At 44.0% G+C, this 22486-nt stretch overlaps 1 protein-coding gene across 2 annotated transcripts in view; it reads right to left on the bottom strand.

The window, feature by feature from the left end:
- ARHGAP24 (Rho GTPase activating protein 24) overlaps nucleotides 1-22486 on the bottom strand; it is a 363688-nt gene that overhangs the window by 274274 nt on the left and 66928 nt on the right. For both annotated transcript variants that reach the window (XM_028743650.2, XM_028743651.2), the window contains exon 2: nucleotides 1783-1982. In XM_028743650.2, coding sequence (XP_028599483.2) covers nucleotides 1783-1962 — 180 coding nt within the window. In that variant the 5' untranslated portion in view covers nucleotides 1963-1982. The remainder of the gene's footprint in view (nucleotides 1-1782; nucleotides 1983-22486) is intronic.

Here is a 22486-nt window from a genome sequence, read left to right as displayed (position 1 = left end):
CATAGTAAAGAACAGCTTGCAAAGCATTAAGCAGCCCCGGATTTAGGGCAATACAGGTGGCTCCACAGCACAGAGGCAGTGAGCCAAGGGGGCACAAAATAATGATGATGATGATGATGATGATGATGATGATGATGATAAAATCTATATTTATACAGGTACCTACTCAAAGTTAGGGAGTACCAAATTTTGTCCTTGCTCAAGCCACCATATTATCATCATCATCAAACCTTTGTTCTTAAATGTAAACTATGAATTGATCTCTGCCAGCGGTTCCTAATAATAATAATATTTTCTTTATATCCCGCCCTCCCCAGCTGAAGCCGGGCTCAGAGCGGCGAACAACAGTAAAATGATACAACATTCTAAAATCATTTCATTATAAAATCAGTTCAAATCAGATTAATGGCAACCATTGGGCTAGAGTTCTGTGAGGATTGCCAAAGGATGGGGTCAGGCTGTGCCCTGGCCAAAGGCCTGGTGGAACAGCTCCATCTTGCAGGCCCTGCAGAAAGAGGTTAAGTCCCGCAGGGCCCTAGTCTCTTGTGACAGAGCGTTCCACCAGATTGGAGCCACAGCTGAAAAAGCCCTGGCTCTGGTTGAGGCCAGCCTAACCTCTCTGTGGCCCGGGACCTCCAAGGTTTTTTTGTTTGAAGACCATAAGGTCCTCCGTGGGACATACCAGGAGAGGCGGTCCCGTAGGTAAGAGGGTCCTAGGCCGTATAGGGCTTTAAAGGTTAAAACCAGCACGTAGATCAACTCTGCATCCCCAAATGGAAACCAGAGTTAGAGGTCATACATTTTCTATTATTGGGGAATAATCAGGAGCTCACCAAGTTAGTGGCTAAATATCTTTATCTGGTTTTTTGGTCATCGAAACACATTGCAGACCTCTGATCTCCCTGGAGACCTAGAGCTGTAATGTTAGACCAAAATCTGCCCCTGCATTAAGGCAATGGTTGCTGGAGAATGGGGGAGACATCCAACCTTCCAGACCAGTTAGCAGAGAATCAGGACTCCTTCAGCTCCTTCTTGAACTTCTCTGAAATCTATACTTTGCACTAAAAAAAATAAATGCCCAACTTCCTTCTCACTATTATTTAGGAAGCAACACATAACCACACCACCCCCACTACTTTCTACATTTCTACATTTTCTTTTTTCTGTCTTGTTTCTTTGACTTGAGACCACTGTGCACAGTGGTAGATGATTTTGGAGTTTTATGATGAAGATGTACAGTGGTACCTCTGGTTGTGAACGGGATCCGTTCCTGAGCCCCATTCGCAACATGAGCAGAACGCAACCCGCGTCTGGGCGTGCGCAGGCTGCGATTTGCCGCTTCTGTGCATGCGTGTGATGTCATTTTGAGCGTCTGTGCATGCACGAGCGACAAAACCCGGAAGTAACCCTTTCCGGTACTTCTGGGTCGCTGCAGGATGCAACCTGAAAAGATTTAACCTGAAGCAAATGTAACAAGAGGTATGACTGTAAAATGATAGACCTTATGCTGTACATTGGTACAGAAGCTCTCTGTGACAGACTCCCAACATCCTTCTCAGATGGAATTCCATACCAAAACGCTCTGGGTGGGCTGGACCAAAGGAGAGGGTGGGTCAGCTCCCTCTCTCTTACAAAGCCAAATGCTTTCACATCACAATCAGGTTGGTAGCCATCCTTGTGCTTGGAGCATATAAGAGCTCAAACAAGTTTCTGTCCCTTTCCCGTCGGTCCCTTATTGCCCACCCCTCTACCTCACCTTGCATCCTCTTGCTTTGTACTTACCAAGGGTTTGGTTTCGTCCTCATCTTTGAAGTAATAGAGCTGCTCCCCTTTAAGAACGAACCAGCGCGTGTGCCAAGTCTTCACAAAGCCTCCTTGCTTCCTCAGCCACCCACACTTAATGGCAACATGCCGTCCTTGGTTCAGCTGGGGACTCTCTGCAGAGCCATTGTGCTCTTCCATAATGAGGCTGGCAGACTCTCCTAGTTAGGGAAGAAGGAGGGGAGGTGGGAAAGAAGCTTTATTAGCTCAACTTCCATCACTTGTTAACAAATAGCAACAACACATCTTGTTGGAAGATTCAGGAAAGATAAAAGAAAGGACTTCTTCAACGCAGTGCAAAACTAAACTATGGACCTTGCTCCCCCAGGAGACAGGGGTGGCCCCCAGCTTGTATGTCTTTAAAAGAGGATTAGACAAATTAATAGCCGACCGGGCTATCAATGGCTACTAGCCATAATGGCTATGCTCTGCCTCCACCGTTGGAGAAAGCAATGCTTCTGAATGCCAGTTACTGGATACCACAAGACTGCTTGTAAAAAAAAACAATGAAAGTCACAGAACAACGTTTATTTACAAATTAGAAATAAATGAATCAAGAGGATCACAGGGCCAGAGACACGCTTGGAGAGATAAAATCGAGATACAGAAATATGAAAACATTGATGAGAGATGAGAGGCAGGACTGAGATTTGGATACACTTCAAAATTCAGACTGTGGGAAGCCGTAAATTTAAGATTATAATTTGGAAGACTATTTGATTTTTTTTTAGTTTTTTATTTTATTGGATTGTGATTTGATATATTAATTGGATGTTTTTATTGGAAAATTAATAAACACTCAAACAAAACAAAAAATAAAGAAATCAAATGAAGACGAGAGGTCAACATTTCCTTAGGCCTGTCCAGATCATATAATTATTTTAATTTAAAGTGGGGAATGAGATTTATGTGCACCTTCAAAGGTGCTATGAAACAGATGGCTAAGGCTGATTCTTCTTCTTCTTTTTAAAAAGGGTTAAACGGGAGGCAATGGTTAGTTGAAAATGTGTTTATTTTTCAGCAAAGCCCATGGTCCTTTTTGAGGATTGCTTGGCATCCTTGATCTCTTACAATTAGAGCAAGCTTAGGTGTGCTTGTCTGTTACATAGCTGCCAACTTTTCCCTTTTCTTGCAAGGAATCCTATTCGGAATAAGGGAATTTCCCTTAAAAAAAAGGGAAACCTTGACAGCTATGGTCTGCGCCCCAAGTCCAAGCTGCAAGGTTTCTCTCTTAGGGTGGCCATGTATCCTTCTTTGCAGAGAACAGCCCTCTCTTTGAATGGCTCACCAATCAAGTTGAGTTTATAAGGAACCACAAGAAAGCAGAACGTGGGCGATGAAGTTGGCCGTCAACAATTGTCCTGTTATATTTTCGAGTTTGAATGGATGGTTTTATTGTTTTAAGGTTTGTTGGATTATTTTTCTGTTTCTGTATTTTACCACTTGGATGGGTTTATGCTGTGAAGTGGTCTATACATTTTAATCGTGATAATGAAAATGATCATCAGCATCAACATCATCATCATCATCACTATGCAGACACACAGGCCACTTTATTGCAGTCTCCCCTGTCTACTTCTACTGAATTCTAGTATTTTCCCCCCTAAAAGTTTATTTATACATAATGCATTTTTATGCCATTCCACGGCGTCTTTAAAGGATGCATTCCCTCTCTTTTCTTGGTGTGATGTATAATGTCTGTCTGTTCTTGAAGAAGGAAGGTTTTTGAAATTGAACTAACTCCTGCTGCTTCTTGGATGGCAAGCTGGAAGGTCATGTGACATGAGAGAGAGAGAGAGAGAGAGAGAGAGAGAGCCCCTCCATACCCATGGAAATGAAGGGGACAACACAGTAGCCTTGGCAGGTCTATGCACAATAGACTCCTGTGTATGTTGAGGGAAGCTTTCACGGAGGGCGGAAACAAATGCTGGGACGCCTGGGAGCACGCAGCAAACATCTGTGAAATACTTTTAGTTCAGGAAGCCAGACTAAATTAAGAGGCTGAGGGTGGAAATGAAACCAGACACAATTCAGATGTGTAATGGACTTTTTTGTGTGTGTGTGTCAAAATTCAAAGTCTCCAGATAGGACATGAATCTTCTTGGCTGCTTTCGCATCTTTGGCCTATGATCACCTGGACACACATCAAGGACAAATGCTTCATTGCTGCTTAAGAAGCTGAATAACAACAACAAAAGATTTGGCTTTGATTTTGATTTTAGCTTGCACGGACCTGAAAAGAAATCAAGGTGCAGAAACGGTGTCCCCAAAAGTTCCAGAAACTGACCCTTGTAGGAGCAGCAGAAGACAGTGTATATTTAAAGTCCCCATCCCATTTGTGACTATGCTAAGATGCTAAGCTATCTAGTCTCCTTGCCTTAATAAAGGTTTTGACTGCTGCAAAAGCATAAGAAAAGCAAGGCTGGCAAAAAAAAAAGTTGAATGCTCTTCACTTTAATAATTCACGTATTTTGTAGCTGTGAATTGTTAAAATTAGGGGCATCCATTTATACTTGCAAAATACATGTATATATATTTATGCTGGGAAGCAGCAAGCGATAGGTTTCGAGGCAGGAAATTAAGTTGTTCAGTGACTTATGGGTGGACTTTGTTTCCTCAGTTAGAAATCTTATCTAGGCAGAAAACTTTACTGCAGGTTTGGTGATAAGGCTTAATACCAGGGATGCAGAACCTATGGTTCTCCAGACCATCTTGGACTCCAACTCCCATCAGTCCTCATGACTGATTGTCAAGGATGATGGGACTCTGGAGGGCCATAGGTTAGGGAATTTTGTGAAAGTGAAATGTAATAAACTGAAAAATTCTTTCAACAGCCTAATACTTAAATAATGTTCTGCATTCAAAAACACAAACAGCTAGTCAACATTATTTAGTCCAGTTAAGTACCACTATATAGTGGCAGCAGCCACTATTTATTTCCCCCCACTAGTCTTAGAATCATAGAATCATAGAGTTGGAATAGACCACAAGGGCCATCGAGCCCAACCCCCTGCCAAGCAGGAAACACCATCAGAGCACTCCTGACATATGGTTGTCAAGCCTCTGCTTAAAGACCTCCAAAGTGCTTGTTCCAAGAACTTCAATTTAGTTATATCTTCTAAAGGATAAGCCATCAGATATTCTTTCTAATGAGACTGGTGAAGGCAGCCTTTGAAACTATATAAAACCTCTATACCCAAACTGCGGGAGGCAGTGGAAGACAGGAGTGCCTGACGTGCTCTGGTCCATGGGGTCACGAAGAGTCGGACACAACTAAACGACTAAACAACAACAACAACAACAACAACAACAATACCCACCCACACCCCAGTAACGGCTTCCACAATAAATAATGTCCTAATACAAGTTAAGCTCCTGATTTAAACACATTCGATTGCAAAGGCTGTTTTATACTTCAGGTTTGAGTGTTGCATGAGGGCAGTGAAACTAATTCTGAAGGTGTTCTTCCCCTTATGCATAAGCATGTGCTAGAGCATGCCTGGATGTCACAGACTGGCTGGACACAGAGGAATAGTGGGAGGAACCAGCTGGGGAACCCCTAAGGGTAGAAGACTCACAGCCAGGGGAATGGTGGTGGGACGATGATGAGTGGTCAGAGGGAGCAGAGGGAGAAGACTGGGAAGAGGTGTCGGAAGCTGAAGAGGTAACAGGGCTTAGTGAGAGGGGAGAGTCTGTGGCAGAGAGCAGTCAAGAATCAGAGCAAGAAGCAGAAGCAGGAGAGCAAGCAGGCCCAGGGGCAGAGATGAGTCTGGCTGGTGAAGAGACATGGGTGTCTCTCCCTCCTGCTGCAAGCGCCTCTCCCCCTGGTGTCCCAGAACCAGGAGAGGTATGAAGAGAGCAGTGGAGAAGTCAGCTTCATGCAGGCACAGTCTCCAATTGCTTGGGGAAAACCCTGCAGAGGAGGGGATGTATGCAGCTGTGGAGATGAGGAGACCTTCAGTCTCAGCAACTGCTTTATGGGGGCAAGACCTACCAAGGATGAGTTGCTGTGCTCATTAGGCCCGATACTCCTGTGCAGACCCTGGTTTTGCTAATAAAGACTTAACTCCAACTTGCTCAGTGTGGTTTACTGGTGGCTTGCTCCTGTCACTGGGGAAACCTGCAGTCCTCCATATGTTCTTGGACTACAGCTCCTGTCATCCCTGTCCACTGGCCATGTTGTCTGGGGCTTATGGGAACTGGAGTCCAACATCATCTGCAGGGTACCACATCGGCTATGCTACCACTGTGCTAGAATAATTTTCTGCTCCTCCAAGCATTTGATTGCATCAGATTTCTTTCAATCCAAACCAATTACATTCCCTTAAAAGCAATAAAGGAATACTGAAAGCACTTCTGTACATAGTAGCCAATTGTCTATACAGCTTGACTCAAACAAAAGCTATCTTTTCATCATGGAATGGGTAGTTGCTTTGCTTCTGGAATGAAAGGGTTTTAAATGCACACAAAGTGACTTCTAAGGTCTCTATTTATTCACTTCTGTATGGAGCCGTAATACTTTGGAACTAGTTCAATAAAGGGGGAAATATGTCACCATGGAAAGACATCTATTTATTGACTTTTATTGGCTTTGGGGAAAAGGACCATAGGCAGGATCAAAATAATGTTTCCAAGACATCAAAGTCTTGCCGAAACAGAACAATTTAGATTCAGCTTCTGCCAGAGCTGTGTCACAGATGTTTCCAACAGAAGGAAACAGGGCAAAAACTTAGCAAAACATCTATGGAAAGCTCAGATTCTGCCAATTTCCAGAATCAAATTTAGAAAATCAGTTTCCTTATAGGACACACATACATTCTAATAAGATGTATAGCCAAACAAGAAAAGAAAAGAAAAGAAAAGAAAAGAAAAGAAAAGAAAAGAAAAGAAAAGAAAAGAAAAATAGAGCGAAACAAAGAAAGGAATGAAACAAAAAGAGAAAAACAAACAAACTCCTCATTTGCCATTTTAATGCCCATTCACCTAGTCTGGAGAGATCCTTTGAACCACCATCATGGCAGCAGTCTCCACCCCAACCATCACAAATTTGTCGCCATATCTGAAATGAGGCTACACTTGTAGATATGTAGGCTAAGTTCACAAAGGCACAAATATCACATTGGCTGCTCCTCTGACCCTGCCCTTCACTGCTATATACTTGATCATCTGCAGTCAGGACCACTTTAAAGAGCTTATACGTACCTACATTTCCTTCCATCCATCCTTTGCTACCTTTCCTCCTTCCCTTCTCTTCTCACCACCCTGTCTGCAAACTTAAGAAGAGCTTGATGGATCAAGGCCAACGGCCCACCTGGTCCAGCATCATCTTCCCAAAGTGGCCAAAAAGATGGCCATGGCAAGCCTGCAAGCAGGACCTGAGTGCAACAGCGCTCTCCCTGTCGTTGATTCCATGCAAATTGCCGTTCAAAAGCATATTGCCCCCAGAAATTGGAGGCAGAACAGAGCCATCATGACCAGTAGCCACTGATAGCTTTGTCCTCCATAAATGTGTCCAACCCTCTCTTAAAGCCATCCAAGTTTATTGACATCTGTTCAGATTGTAAGTTCCTTGGGGCAGAGAGCTGCATTTTCTTTCTGCCTCCCTGAAGTGCCTCCCCCACTGATGTTATGCATTAGGAAAAGGAAAGTAAAGCAGGTGAGATCTCGACCTGACACTGCTTGACCCTCTCTCCTCTACCATTGCCAATAACGAAAGCTAATTGGAGCTACTGCTTTTTAAAGATCCCAGAGGATAGATAAATGCGTTTATTTTCCTATTTAAAAGAAGGGAGAGGGAGAAATGAGCTCACTGTCATGAGGCAGAAAACCTGATACGAACCAAAAAGAAAAAGAAAAGAAAGGAAAGAAACAAGCTCTGTGAGACTTTTGGCTGCTGGGGAGGGAAGGAAATGCGATGGTTGTTGCCCGCATTAAGCACCAAATTAGTGTCATCCTCACGACGAGTGCTGCCCCTGGCAAAACCTCACTCCTGGGAACAATGTGGGAGCACTGAAAGCTTTAATTATCAGGCACGGCAATACACTTTCCAGAGGTCATGCTTCCGACTGCCGATCGCAGGGGGAGTCTGACAAGTGGGCTGTAATGGGGGCGTCAAAAGAAGCGGCCCCTGCAGCTCTGGAGCTTATCACTACTTAGAACACGAATGCACGTGGCTTCTTGTATACCTGGGAGGCAGCAGTTCTATTGTGCTAAATGCATTTCACATTGGAACTTGGGAAACTGCTTTATACCAAACCAGACCACTGATCCATCTAGTTCAGAATTGTCTTATCTACACCGACTGGCAGTGGGATCCCAAGAGTTTCAACAGGTGTCTTTCTCAATCCTGGGAAAGCTGACCCCTGCAGGCTTCCCTCAATTAAAAAGCCAAGTGTACCTGTTTTCCAGGGACAGTCCTGGATTTACAGAAGCCAGTTTCTGATTTGATCCTGGAATGTCCCACTTTTCCTTAAAGGTAAAGGGACCCCTAACCATTAGGTCCAGTCATGGCCGACTCTGGGGTTGCGGTGCTCATCTCGCTTTATTGGCCGAGGGAGCCAGCTTCCGGGTCATGTGGCCAGCATGACTAAGCCGCTTCTGGTGAACCAGAGCAGCACATGGAAATGCCGTTTACCTTCCCGCCAGAGCGGTACCTATTTATCTACTTCAGTGTTTCCCAACCTTGTGCCTCCAGCTGTTTTTGAACTACAACTCCCATCATCCCTGACTAGCAAGACCAGTGGCAAGGGATGATGGGAATTGTAGTCCAAAAACAGCTGGAGGCACAAGGTTGGGAAACACTGATCTACTTGCACGTCAGAGTTGGCAGGAGCAGGGACCAAGCAACGAGAGCTCACCCCGTCATGGGGATTCGAACCGCCGACCTTCTGATCGCCAAGCCCTAGGCTCTGTGGTTTAACCCACAGCGCCACCCACGTCCCCTACTTTTCCTTAGGACATCCCTATTTCCATTGGAGAAATGTCGAAGGGTATGGAATAGGACATCTCTATTTTCATCAGAGAAATGTTGGCGGGTATGAAAATGCTTTAAAGCAACAACAAAAAAGATGAGCAGCTCAAACAGGGCTCCTGCATTTTTCTGCCAATGCAGGTATTAATTCGCCACTAGACTGCAGGTCCTGGATTGAGCACCAGTGACCCTGACCTCTAGTCGTCTTTAGTTTAAAACCAAAATCCCACCCAGGCTCAGTATAAGAAATTAGGCTGAGAGGATGTGTGGCATGTAGAAAGAGGCTGCCTAAATATGCCAGACACTCAAATGACTGCTGCAGTATCTGGTTGCTACCGTAATATAAATAATTAGCTGGAAAAACAGTCTGTAACTAAGAGCTTATTCCCATTATATCCCCCAAGCAGTTCTGACTGCTGTAAATGTCAGCGGTAGCCTGGTGAGATGCTCAGATTTGAGGTCCATAAAGTATGCTAATCGTTGAATGAAAATCTGTACTTTTTACCTTCCGAAAAAAGCTGGATAATGTTGGTACAGCCAGCACTTGACAGAGTCAAACACTGTGCTGATATGGGTTTGTTGTCGCTGTTGCTTCCTCTTCAAGCATTTTGGAGTCCACCCAAAGTCCTCAAAAGCAAATGTGGGTCATTCTTGGAGGGAGCCAGCTAGTAAGTGCTATTACTTTTGTAGCTGACATTTCAGTCTCGTTCCTAGGAAAGCATGATCACTTGTTTTCCTGGAAATACCAGGCAGAAAAGTAACACAAGGAACAAAAACTTTCCTTTGTACTTAAAAAGTGGGAGTATCTGCTAGGTTACCTTGGATAATGCTGGTGAAATAGCGGCATGCATTCAATTTTATGTCAGGTTCATTCATGAATTTACAGCACCTAAGAAAAGTAATACATGCTTTCCTCTTCTTTCCCTTCTCCTTGTGCCATTTCTCTATCTCCTTCTAAGAATGGACAAATTTGAGGTTCTCTCTGTTCCTTATTTTTCTAGTCTTCAGTTTACCACATTTCCACACCAGTCTGCAATTCTTCTTTAACCTCTTTACTTTACAAATTTCTAAACTGCCTTATAATTTGAAAAAATAAGATAAACTACAAACAGTTGGAGGAGAAGAAAAGAAAACAGAAAACCTGTTTTGGAGATGGAATGGGGTCTCCTGAAAGGAGTGGCTGGAACCCTGAGCAAGAGCATTCTGTGCTGCAACCTTTTGTTGCACTTCCCACTTAGAGAACTCAATGGGTCACACACCACATTTGAACATTTTTTGTCAGGTTAACCCGCCTACAGCAGATTAGGTGCCGGGAGCACTTTTGTGGGAGATGCTAAAATCACTCCATTAAGTTTCTAGAGCTTCTGCAGCAACCTCTTATCGGCCTGCACTATTCATGTTCTATTTAATGTTAAAGTTTTCATACTTCTTTTGAACTCATTTTGCACTGTCTCAGCACTGGAGAGGTCATGCCACAAGAAAAATAGTCCATATGCTTCTGTCTCTCTCTGGGGGTAAATGGCAATTAGCGAGCGACATTGTTCATCTTCAAGCACGCCTTAGTTTGCAGCAGCAGGAAAATGTGCTCAGAAGATAATGTAGCACCCTGCTTGTGGTTAACGCTTAGCTGGAATGAAATATTCAACGCAGCAATAGAGAAATTAAAATAATAATTTATTTGTCAGACAAATAAATGAGAGGCACAGTGGTATATGGTTACCAAGCTCTGGCCTGGCCTCCTGCCATTATGGCCAGCACTTATATTCCCTTAATCCAGCCCCCTTTGCTCCTCCTTGGCTGCATCTGTCCAATCAGCCTGGTTGGATTTCCTATTGGCTGCCTGCTATATCCAATCACAAAAGATACACCCACATCCTCCTGTCCTTATATGGAGCACAAAGAGCTATATATTGTTACATCTATAAATGACAAATAAGTAGTAATATATCTTACATGTGTCTCAACAAGGAATATTAATTACCAGCTCACCTCTTGCCCTCTTCGCCCTATTGCCTTCTAAAACAAATGGTTAATCTTAAATTTTTATCTTAAACATATGTCAAGGATCTTGAGTTTCACATCAACATTGAAAGATCTCCTTCATTTGAGAGTTTCTAAACAAATGTCTGACAGCCATATATCAGGACTGCTTGGATGGCTGCTTGGATGGCGTCTTCTTGTCTGACAGGGGGCTGGGCTCAATGGCCCCTGTGGTCTATTCCAACTCTAGGACTCTATGAAATAAGAATCTAACATCTAAATTTGTTACTTTCTAAATCCTTTGCATAGTTACATTTAAGCCAATATATTTAAGCTAATATATTTCATACATTATCATAGGTAACCTTTTAAAAGAATAAAGCTTCTCAAAATAGAAAGGAAGGAACTCAGTAAAAAACAGGTTTTAAAAGGAACCCCTTCAGTTTACCCCCCCTTCAGCCATCTGCTCTCCTCTTTAGCTGTTCCCAATATTTATTACCCTTAAACTCTCTCAGTTTAAGAAAGAAACTGCCTTTAAAAAGGACTTCCCAAAAATGCTTTCTTTCTGCCAGCCAGATGCTTCTCCATTTGGTCTTTAACCTTGGAAAGAAGATCTAGCTCATTTTACTGGGAGGCACATTGGTATAATTTTACTATTTACTCATTCCTAATTATATTTATCTCTGCTTTTTTTATCTTCTGTAACATGTAGGTCAGTGTCCGTTCTCAGCCTGTAATTTCAGCTTTTACGACTTTGAAAGTTATTTTCCTGCTATAAATCAAGGGGGCCCCTTGTCTAGGAGGAAAACATTGCCAGTGTTTTCTTAAGCAGCTGGTCTGCCTGGCATGAAACTTTTGAAAATCTAAGCCCTCTTTAATATACAAGTCCTGATCAAACATTAATAAAATGCAGGCTTATGCCTGATGCCTCATTCCCCCCTTTCAAGCTCAAGGACCTTCGTCCCAAGTGTCCTTGATAGCTTGACCTTCATCATATTCCTGAGGTAAAGCTCTGTATAGGGCCATGATATGAGGTAGAGTTTCATTTGAAACCATCTTGCTAATTGTACTTCTAAAACATGAAATGATACATGGCATCATACATAAAACCATTACCACTACTGTCAAGAAAAACAAGCAAGACAATAGTATCCCTTTGAGTCCTGTGACATTAGGTAACCAATTGGTGAGCCATCCCATATCCCATCCTTCCCATGTTTGTACTGGGACATGTGCTATATTCTCCATCTTTGTAGCCAACACACGGATTGCCTCACCATTATCAGAAATGTTAAAGCAACAGGCATTCCCTGTCAAGTTCAAGACTCCACATAGGCCTCCCTGCCTGGCAAGTACATAATCCATTCCCATTTTCAGCTGCAAAATGGCGGCTCTACTTTCATCCAACTGTTGTGCAATAAGTCTCAAACTCTGGGCCGTTGCATTGGTTACCAGTTCCACTACTGCTTGCAATCGAATTATTCTGTTTAGATTATAAATAGGATCCCGTGCCCCTTGTATGAGCTCACCAGGATTCCAGGAGGCAGGATCATAATAAGCTATAATGCGCTCTGGTGGCCAATCATCAGTACCGCTCCAACTTTGGGTACTTCCTCCTGCTATATGAGAAATATCAGCATTCCTTCGTGTTCGCTTGGCCGAACTAGTGGGCATAATCCACATTGGTGGTAATACCCATCCCAGGAAACAAGTCCCACTCCATTTGGAAGGGAGTTTCTTGTATGCCCATTCTCCACATATCCACCACAACCATCGGGTCTGAGGTTTTTGGTACGTGGAGTACAGAAGGCGAAATATCAAAAGAGGTAGAGAGTTCACAGTGCAGTATGTTAGATTGCCTTTTTCTGTCACAGTTATGTTCCATACCACTTTCCATGCATGAATAAAAGGAGGTGCACAGGGCAAGGTATTCCGAGTTCGATAGGTAGTACCGTGTGCCCAGGTATGACTATTCTTAAAATAATCCCAAGTATAGTGACAATGAGAAGAGCCTATCATGATAGAATCAGCTGCATCTGATGATTTATGTACACAGAATTCCCCTTGTACAGGTATAACTCGTAATGGTTTAGTTGAGTTCCATCCGGGGAAATTCTGTATTTCTGTTTGGTGTGGCATTTCGCTTACCATACCAATGGCATCTAATGGTATCGGTAATAAGGGCATACCTCCCTCTGAATCATCTGGCCCAAGAGAGCAAACAAGGCAATTGGTCCTATTTGCAACATTGGCTACCATTTCAGCTAAACCTACCCACATATTGTGGTCATGGCTGAATCCATATTTAGCAAATTTGGTCAGATTCAAGGACCCTTCCCCTTCCCAAGGGATCAGGATTAATAATAAAATCATGTTGATGTCTAGCATATGCATTCCTTCCACAAAAGATTACCTTATTGTGATAGCATAAAACTATTAGTCCCAATATAATTCCCCCAGTGACAGAAATGGGGAACCACCAAGACCAAAACATATATCCCGAGGATCCCCAGTGAGTAATATCTCTGATAATTGTTCCACAAGGGGGGGCCAGTCAATTAATTGTATAAGAGAATCTTCCCGTTCACAGTCGCTGGTTCAGACGCTCCTCAAGCTTCAGGCGTGCGCAGGTCAGCCAGCTTCCAGGTTGTGGCTGCAGCAGGCCGGTCGTCTAATGTTGCCCGTGACCTAGCCCGTTCCCGGTAGGGCTAGATACAGGGGTTTTTGGAGAGAGTCAGTTTTAAAGGATTAGAGGGGTCACCTTTGCACGTCCAACTGCCTTCGGACTTCTTCAAACGAGAGTGATGAATCCAGGGGGTCACCTCAGCTACCTTCACCGCTGTTGGAGTAGAGAGCAAGACGGTGTAAGGTCCACGCCACTTAGGTGCAAGTGGATCACGTTTCCACTCTTTCACCCATACGCTATCGCCAGCCTGGAACTGATGAATCGGCTCGGCAATGCTGCACGGCGTGCGCTCGAGGACCCACCTGTTAAGAGAAACAAAAACACGGGAGAGAGATTGCACTTGTCCCTGTGTCACATAGTCTCCTATTTGTTTAAGATCAGCTGGAATATCCTGAACAAAGGAGGGCGGTCTCCCATACAGGAGCTCAAAAGGTGACAACTTAAGTCTTTTTGTGGGTGCACACCGAACACGAAACAGTGTTATGGGTAACACATCTACCCATCCCAATCCCGTTTCCTGGGTTAATTTTGCCAATTGGGTTTTCAGAGTCCGATTCATTCTTTCAGTTTTCCCTGAACTCTGAGGCCTATATGCTGCATGCAGTCTCCATTTCACTTGTAGGACTCGACATACTTCTTGTACTACTTGATCAATGAACGCTGGCCCATTATCACTTCCAATGCATCTAGGTAATCCAAACCTCGGGATCAATTCAGTGAGGAGTCTCTTAGTTACCTCTCGTGCCTTTTCAGTTCGGGTGGGAAAGGCTTCAACCCATCCGGTAAGAGTGTCTACAAACACAAGGAGATACTTGAATCCCTTAGAAGGGACCAGCTCTGTGAAGTCCACAATTAGACTTTCCATGGGGACATATCCCACATGTTGGATTCCAGGAGGTTGTACCGGTCCCTGCCTGGGATTGTTTTTAGCACAAAGAACACATTTCTGTGAAATGCAAGTTGCTAATTGTGATAGGTTAATAATATACAACTTCCGACTGAGACTCTCTCTGGTTGCAGTACCGCCAAGGTGAGTAGATTCATGATAATTTCTTACAATTGTGCCTGCTAGATGATGAGGTACATAAATCCTATTGTCCGGCAGAATCATCCAACCGTCCTTCACAACTGCTCCTTCCTGTTCAGCCCACTTCCTCTCTTCTGGGGTATAGTGAGGTTTAACTTCTTCTGGAGCTACCTCTGGTATGAGGGCTGCTATAAATCCTCCCACAGGCTTTTGGGCTGCCTCTCGGGCTGCTTTGTCAGCCGCATGATTTCCTCTGGTTATTGGATCCCTTCCTCGTCCATGACCTTTGCAATGCATTACAGCAATCTGTTCTGGAGCCCATACTGCTTCTAACAGGATTTCTACTTCAGGTCCATATTTCAAGGCCTTCCCGTGGGCTCCTATTAGACCTCTTTCTTTCCATAGAGCTCCATGTGCATGCAGGGTTAAGAAGGCATATTTAGAATCAGTATAGATGTTTGCCTTACATCCGGCTGCCAATTGCAGAGCTCTAGTTAAACCTATAAGTTCAGCTTTTTGTGCTGAGGTGCCGGCAGGCAAAGCTTCAGCTTCCACAACTTCCTCATTGGTGACCACAGCATATCCTGCTCGTCTGGCACCTTCATGCAGGTAACTGCTACCATCAGTATAATATACAACATCTGGATTTTTCAATGGTTCATCTTTCAGATCGGGTCTACTGGAATAAACTTCATCCATTACTTGGAGACAATCATGTGATTCCTCATCATCTACCTCTGGTAGGGGCAGCAAAGTCGCTGGATTGAGCATATTCACTACTCGTAGATGAATCCTGGGATTTTCACACAATAGGCCTTGGTATCTAGCCATCCTTGGGTTCGTTAGCCAATAACTACCCTTATATTCCATGAGTGTCAGAACAGCATGAGGTACATTCACATACATCGTCTGGCCGAAGGTAAATTTATCAGCTTCTTTGACAAGGCTTGCAGTGGCCGCTACTGCCCTTAGGCATGGAGGCCATCCTTTTGCTACTGAGTCCAATTGTTTTGACAAATAAGCTACTGGACGGTTCCAACTTCCTAATCTCTGGGTCAGGACTGCCGCTGCAATCCCATTCTGTTCATGTACATACAGCTGAAAGGGTTTTTCCGAATTAGGCAGTCCAAGGGCTGGGGCCTCCATAAGTCGTTGTTTGATAACTAAAAAGGCTTGTTGCTGCTCAGGTCCCCATACGAATGGGTCCTTCTCTGCACCTCGAGTGCTTTCATGTAAGGGCTTGGCCAGACTGCTGAAATCAGGTATCCATAGTCTACAAAACCCTGCTGTTCCCAGGAATCCTCTAAGTTGTTTCCTTGTGGTAGGTTCCTTGATAAGGCAAATAGCTTCTTTCCTCTCTGGTCTCAATGCTCGTTGTTGGTGTGAGATGTCAAAGCCCAAATATTTGACCTTTTCTAAACATAACTGTGCCTTTTTCTGGGAAACTCGGTAGCCAGCTTGCCAGAGCAAGTGGAGCAGTTCCTCTGTCCCTTCTTTACAGGTATCAAAATCCTTTGCTGCTAGTATAAGGTCATCTACATATTGCAGAACCACCTTTTCTCCAGGTATTGAAGGGTAACTTGTTAGATCCTTCGCCAAGGCAGTGCCAAATAAAGTTGGGGAATTTTTGAATCCCTGGGGCAATCTTGTCCAGGTTAGCTGGCCTTTTGTTCCTGTTAAAGGGTCTTCCCACTGGAAGGCAAATATAGGTTGGCTCTGTGGTGCCAGCCGGCAACAGAAGAATGCATCTTTCAAGTCCAATACAGTAAAAAATGTTGCTTCTGGTGGGATCAAACTCAGCAAGGTATATGGGTTTGGTACATTTGGGTGCAAGGTCTCGATAGCCTGGTTTACGAGCCTCAAGTCCTGCACTGGCCTGTATTCATCTGTCCCAGGTTTTCGAACAGGCAAAAGGGGTGTGTTCCATTCTGATTGGCAGGGCTTAAGCAGACCATATTTTAATAGGCGGTCCAAATGTTTCTGGATGCCCTCTGCTGCTCGCCGGGGTAAAGGATATTGCTTTACAGATACAGGGGTAGCCATAGGTTTTAAGGTTACTACAATTGGAGCTATATTCTTGGCCATTCCTGGTGGGCTATTTTCGGCCCATACTCCTGGTGGCACCTGTAGGGTTCGGAGGAGCTTGTTTAATTCTGTATCCAATGTGGGTTGGACTTGCAAGGCTGACATTAGGCGCCATGATTGTTCCTTAGGTACTGAGAGGGTAATTATTCCTGCTGCCTTTGATGGCAGTTTCATTTCTGGACCTCGAGGAGTGAAGGTGATTTGGGCCTGCAGTTTGGACAGCATATCTCTACCTAAGAGAGGTATTGGACACTCAGGTATATACAAAAACTGATGGGTTAAACGATGTCCCCCAATCTGGCATTCCAAAGGTTGGAGGAAAGACCTCTTAGCTGACTGACCAGTGGCACTTTTAATGACTACACTTTTGGATGCCTTTTTCTGCAATAGTTCTGGGAGTACTGAGTATTCAGCCCCAGTATCAATCATAAAGTCTATTAAATGGCTCCCTAATTGAATCGTGACCGTGGGCTCCTGGAAGCCTAACTTTATGGAGTCCGGTCGTTCCTAGTCTTGGGTAAAATCCTCCTCTGCCAGTCCAATGAAATTGTCTCTACTCTGTCCTTGTCCAGGTCTCTGATATCTTCCATTTCGGATCATTCCCCGCCCCCGTCCCTGGTTTCTTGGGCCGGAGCCTGGGCCTGGGCCTGGGCCTGGGCGTACTTCTTCCAACCTCAGGGGTTCAGGACACTCCCGCTTCCAATGACCCTCCTTCTTGCAATTCGCACATTGATTCCTTCCCAGTGGTGGATTCCTTCCCCGCCCTCTTCCTCCATTTAAGGGGCGGTAGTCTTGCTTCACTGCTGTGGCTAGCATTACCATCTTTTCCTTCTGCCACTTCTTCTTCTCTTGCTTCTCAGCCTCATCCCTATTCCGATAAACTCGGCGTGCAATGGCCATAATTTGGCTCATCAGCATCCCTTCCCATCCTTCTGATTTCTGAATTTTCTTACGAATGTCAGAAGCGCACTGGGCCACAAATGTAGCAGTAATCATTCTGCTGTTTTCAGGGGCTTCAGGGTCAAAAGGAGTCCATATACGATAGGCTTCTTGCAGCCTCTCTAAAAAGTCTCCCGGACTCTCATTTGGTTTCTGTTCTACTTCTGAGACTTTAGACATATTAGTGGGCTTCTGGCATGCCCTGCGAATACCTTGCACAAGCGTCTGGCGGTAAGTGGTAAGTCTGGCCAGATGAATTGCATTGTTTGGATCCCAATTAGGATCTTCCAAGGGAAAGTTATCTTGGAGATGACGGTCAATATTAAAAATATTTCCCACTCTGGCCTGCTCACGCAAATATATCTGTGCCTTTTCAATTATGTCTCTTCTTTCCTCAGTGGTGAACAGAGTATTCAGAAGCTGGCGACAATCTGTCCAAGTAGGACTATGAGTATTTATTATTGAAGTCACCAAGTCCATCATAGCCTGAGGTTTTTCTGCAAAAGATGGGGTGTGTGTTTTCCAATTCATCAGATCCGTAGTTGTGAATGGAATGTACTGAAGGGTCGAAGTTCGAGGTGGCCTTGGTCCGAGTTGCCCGTTAACCAGCACAGGCTCCTCAAGTGCATCAAATACTCTTCTGAGAGGGGCTACTACGTGATCTTTTTCTTCACTTTGCTCTAGGGGCCTCAAATCATAGGGGATGGTATTTGTCCCAAGGCGTTCTTTTAGCAGCTTAATACGCCTGGCTGTATTGCTTGCTGACCGATTAAGGTCTCCCTGTAACTTCTGTAATAATTCTCTAGGACTTGGATGTACAGGGGTTTGGGGTAGGCAATCAGTTGTTCCACTAAAAGAGACTGTAGATGGAGTTCTACTGGGACTCACAGATGGAATAACCACTTCTGCTTGGGCTTCATTATAGGACTCCAATGCCTCCTGAAGATATTTATCATAATCTATCAAGGAGTCAAGTTCTGTGTCTCTACCCCCATTATTCGTTCCACTTTCTTGCCTTGGGGTTACAACTGGTGGAGGGTTTGGATTATGCTCCCTTCGATGTGGAGCATAGGGTGGAGGTGGAAGCACCTCTTCCTCTGGTCCCTCAAAAATGGGTTTGAGTTTATTTGGCAAGATTCCTTTCCTAGCTTCGGCTTTTACAGCCAATAATTTGCATCGTTGGACTTTGCATTCTCTTATCCATGGAGGATTTTTATTTAATGTGCTCAGCCAGGAATCTATATATGAAAATTGTTCTGGGCACCCTCCAGTTTCTTTGGTGATGTTAGACCAAAGTTTGCTTACTAAATTTATATCAAAAGTTCCCTGAGATGGCCATCCAGTATTTTGTTTTGGCCATTCTAATTCACATAACGTTCTCAAGCGCTCTGGCGTCATTTTGACTCCATATGCCCCTGAGAAGGCTTTCTTAAAATTATTTAACATACATTCAAGAGGTGTATTTCCCCCCTTTGAACCCCCAACTCCCATTGTATGGCCCTGTGAAGTATCCACTCAGTCACTCACACACACGCTTCGTGGGTTTCCTTGCCCAGATGGAGTCGCCTCACTGGGAACCGAAGTACTACCCACTCCACACTCAGGTCAGCTACAGATTGCTCTGTACTTTCTCACACATACAATGCGCAAGATACTTCACCACACTCTACCTCCCATTCTTCCCTTTCCCCCCACCAGACCACCATCTGATATACCCAACCACCTAGCGTACTCAGTTCCCACTTACTGAGACGCAGAAGTTTGATCAAGACTTCTCTTCCTCCCAATTAATTGGAGGGCCAAAAATCCCTTTGTGCACTTACCCCTTGGTTGGTTCCGTTTCCCCCCGGTCCGTCGCCGCCAGTGAGCAGGGTATCAGACAGACGAGACTGCTGCGTTCCCCTGGAAAAAATTTTTCCATGCGCGCTGGGTAGGCAGTTTAGAGATCCTCTCTCTTGTACCCTGCTCAGTAGAGCGAAGGGGCTGCGTTCCAGCAGACCACTTATCCGAGTCACAGGAGCACCATAAAATGTAGCACCCTGCTTGTGGTTAACGCTTAGCTGGAATGAAATATTCAACGCAGCAATAGAGAAATTAAAATAATAATTTATTTGTCAGACAAATAAATGAGAGGCACAGTGGTATATGGTTACCAAGCTCTGGCCTGGCCTCCTGCCATTATGGCCAGCACTTATATTCCCTTAATCCAGCCCCCTTTGCTCCTCCTTGGCTGCATCTGTCCAATCAGCCTGGTTGGATTTCCTATTGGCTGCCTGCTATATCCAATCACAAAAGATACACCCACATCCTCCTGTCCTTATATGGAGCACAAAGAGCTATATATTGTTACATCTATAAATGACAAATAAGTAGTAATATATCTTACATGTGTCTCAACAAGGAATATTAATTACCAGCTCACCTCTTGCCCTCTTCGCCCTATTGCCTTCTAAAACAAATGGTTAATCTTAAATTTTTATCTTAAACATATGTCAAGGATCTTGAGTTTCACATCAACATTGAAAGATCTCCTTCATTTGAGAGTTTCTAAACAAATGTCTGACAGCCATATATCAGGACTGCTTGGATGGCTGCTTGGATGGCGTCTTCTTGTCTGACAGGGGGCTGGGCTCAATGGCCCCTGTGGTCTATTCCAACTCTAGGACTCTATGAAATAAGAATCTAACATCTAAATTTGTTACTTTCTAAATCCTTTGCATAGTTACATTTAAGCCAATATATTTAAGCTAATATATTTCATACATTATCATAGGTAACCTTTTAAAAGAATAAAGCTTCTCAAAATAGAAAGGAAGGAACTCAGTAAAAAACAGGTTTTAAAAGGAACCCCTTCAGTTTACCCCCCCTTCAGCCATCTGCTCTCCTCTTTAGCTGTTCCCAATATTTATTACCCTTAAACTCTCTCAGTTTAAGAAAGAAACTGCCTTTAAAAAGGACTTCCCAAAAATGCTTTCTTTCTGCCAGCCAGATGCTTCTCCATTTGGTCTTTAACCTTGGAAAGAAGATCTAGCTCATTTTACTGGGAGGCACATTGGTATAATTTTACTATTTACTCATTCCTAATTATATTTATCTCTGCTTTTTTTATCTTCTGTAACATGTAGGTCAGTGTCCGTTCTCAGCCTGTAATTTCAGCTTTTACGACTTTGAAAGTTATTTTCCTGCTATAAATCAAGGGGGCCCCTTGTCTAGGAGGAAAACATTGCCAGTGTTTTCTTAAGCAGCTGGTCTGCCTGGCATGAAACTTTTGAAAATCTAAGCCCTCTTTAATATACAAGTCCTGATCAAACATTAATAAAATGCAGGCTTATGCCTGATGCCTCAATAACTCATATGAAACAGCACACTACCAGGAACTATTATCCAAATTAAAAATGGCTGCTGCTCGTATCACAAATGGCATCAAGCATATTCACACATTCAAAAAGGGGGCTAAAACCATCTTCGCAGTGTACCTTAGGTGAAAATGAGACATTGATCCTCGACATACACAGTCACAGGCATATAAATATTGGCCTCTCCCAATCTGGTACCTGCCATATGTTTTGGACTACAACTCCCATCAGCACCAGGCAGCAAGGCCCTGTCAGGAGTTCAGCCTACACTCAAGTAGGACCCTGGCAGAGACACATGCCTGACTGGCATGTTCTCTCCCTCCTGGTCTTTCATTTGGAGCTTCAAAAGCTTTCTTCAGCCCGAACATCACAACGACCGATGCCAACAGCCTTCGGCACTCTTAGGGATCCGCAGAGTGTTCGCAGTTTGCCTAACAGACCTCACCAACTCAGCATTTGGGCTAATCTACTTTATTTACATATAAACACACACAGAGCACTGCAACCTGGCTCCCTCTCTCTCTAGCATCAGACAGCAAAGAGAAAGGACAAAGGACAATAGTCCCACTTCGCGGAACACAGTAACACAAACATTCTGTCTCCGTCACTTCCCACTCTGTGGAGTCAAAACATACACAATCATGTGATAGACAAAAATCCCATGACTGCAATCATGGAGCAGGAATTCTAACAGGCCCATGCTAATGGATGATGGGAGTTGTAGCTCACAACCACCACCACCACTGAAATTAGACATAAAATGTGTATTCTGTGATAATAGGAGGCTTTCCCCAAGCCTGGTTGTTGAGGGTGGGGGGAGCATGTATGTGGTTGTGCCGTGCATTTGCGTAGAGGGTTTCAGTGTGTGCATGTTTCTTAGAACAGTGTCTCTGGTTAGCAGATGTACTCATGGGCCTCAAAAGTTTGGTGACCTCTGGATAGTCTATGCCTGTCCTCCTTTGTGGGGAAGAGTGGAAGAGAAATGTCACAGCTGTGAAGAGGCCTAGCTTCCACATAATTGGCTAAAAGCTGCCATGTTTATGATGCTAGAGATTTTCACTAAAAATCCATTTCCCATCACTTCATAAAATCTGTGCCTTCAAAAGCCGAAAGCTACATTCAAGCAAGCCCCCGTCAAATCAGTTGTAATTCATGCAGGTTTTAAACATATGGCAAAAGAGTCTTCAGCCTGCAATGTGGACACTGAAAGAAACAATTGTGTTGGCTGAACTCTAACATTTCAGCATTGGAGAAGCCAAAATCACAGAACGAGACACAACACCCAAGAGCTAATTGCTATGAACATGGCTTGGAAAAGCTGCTCTCTATTATTTTTCCTGAGTGTACTCTCCTCCTCTAGAGATCAGTTAAAACTGGACTTTGCACTGAAAATCGCAGAGATATGATAAAATAAGACATGTGGGTTTTTAAACATGCCCTAGTCATGAGCCCTACCTTTTACAGAACATCTGTGCAAAACAAATAAATAAAAACGAAGATCTGTGCTTTGTACATGGCCGTCAGATCCTATGAGATCCTCAATTGTGTTAACGCTGCTGGCAATGGTGTGCTGCTGTTTCCATCGCCCCAGCCAAATTCTCCCACAATCTTCAGCTCTGTTC

Source organism: Podarcis muralis, chromosome 9 (genome assembly GCF_964188315.1).
Source record: "Podarcis muralis chromosome 9, rPodMur119.hap1.1, whole genome shotgun sequence".
In the NCBI taxonomy this organism is placed as follows: domain Eukaryota; kingdom Metazoa; phylum Chordata; class Lepidosauria; order Squamata; family Lacertidae; genus Podarcis; species Podarcis muralis.
The sequence above is the reverse complement of the archived record's forward strand: the minus strand, read 5'-3'. Positions and strand labels throughout refer to the sequence as shown.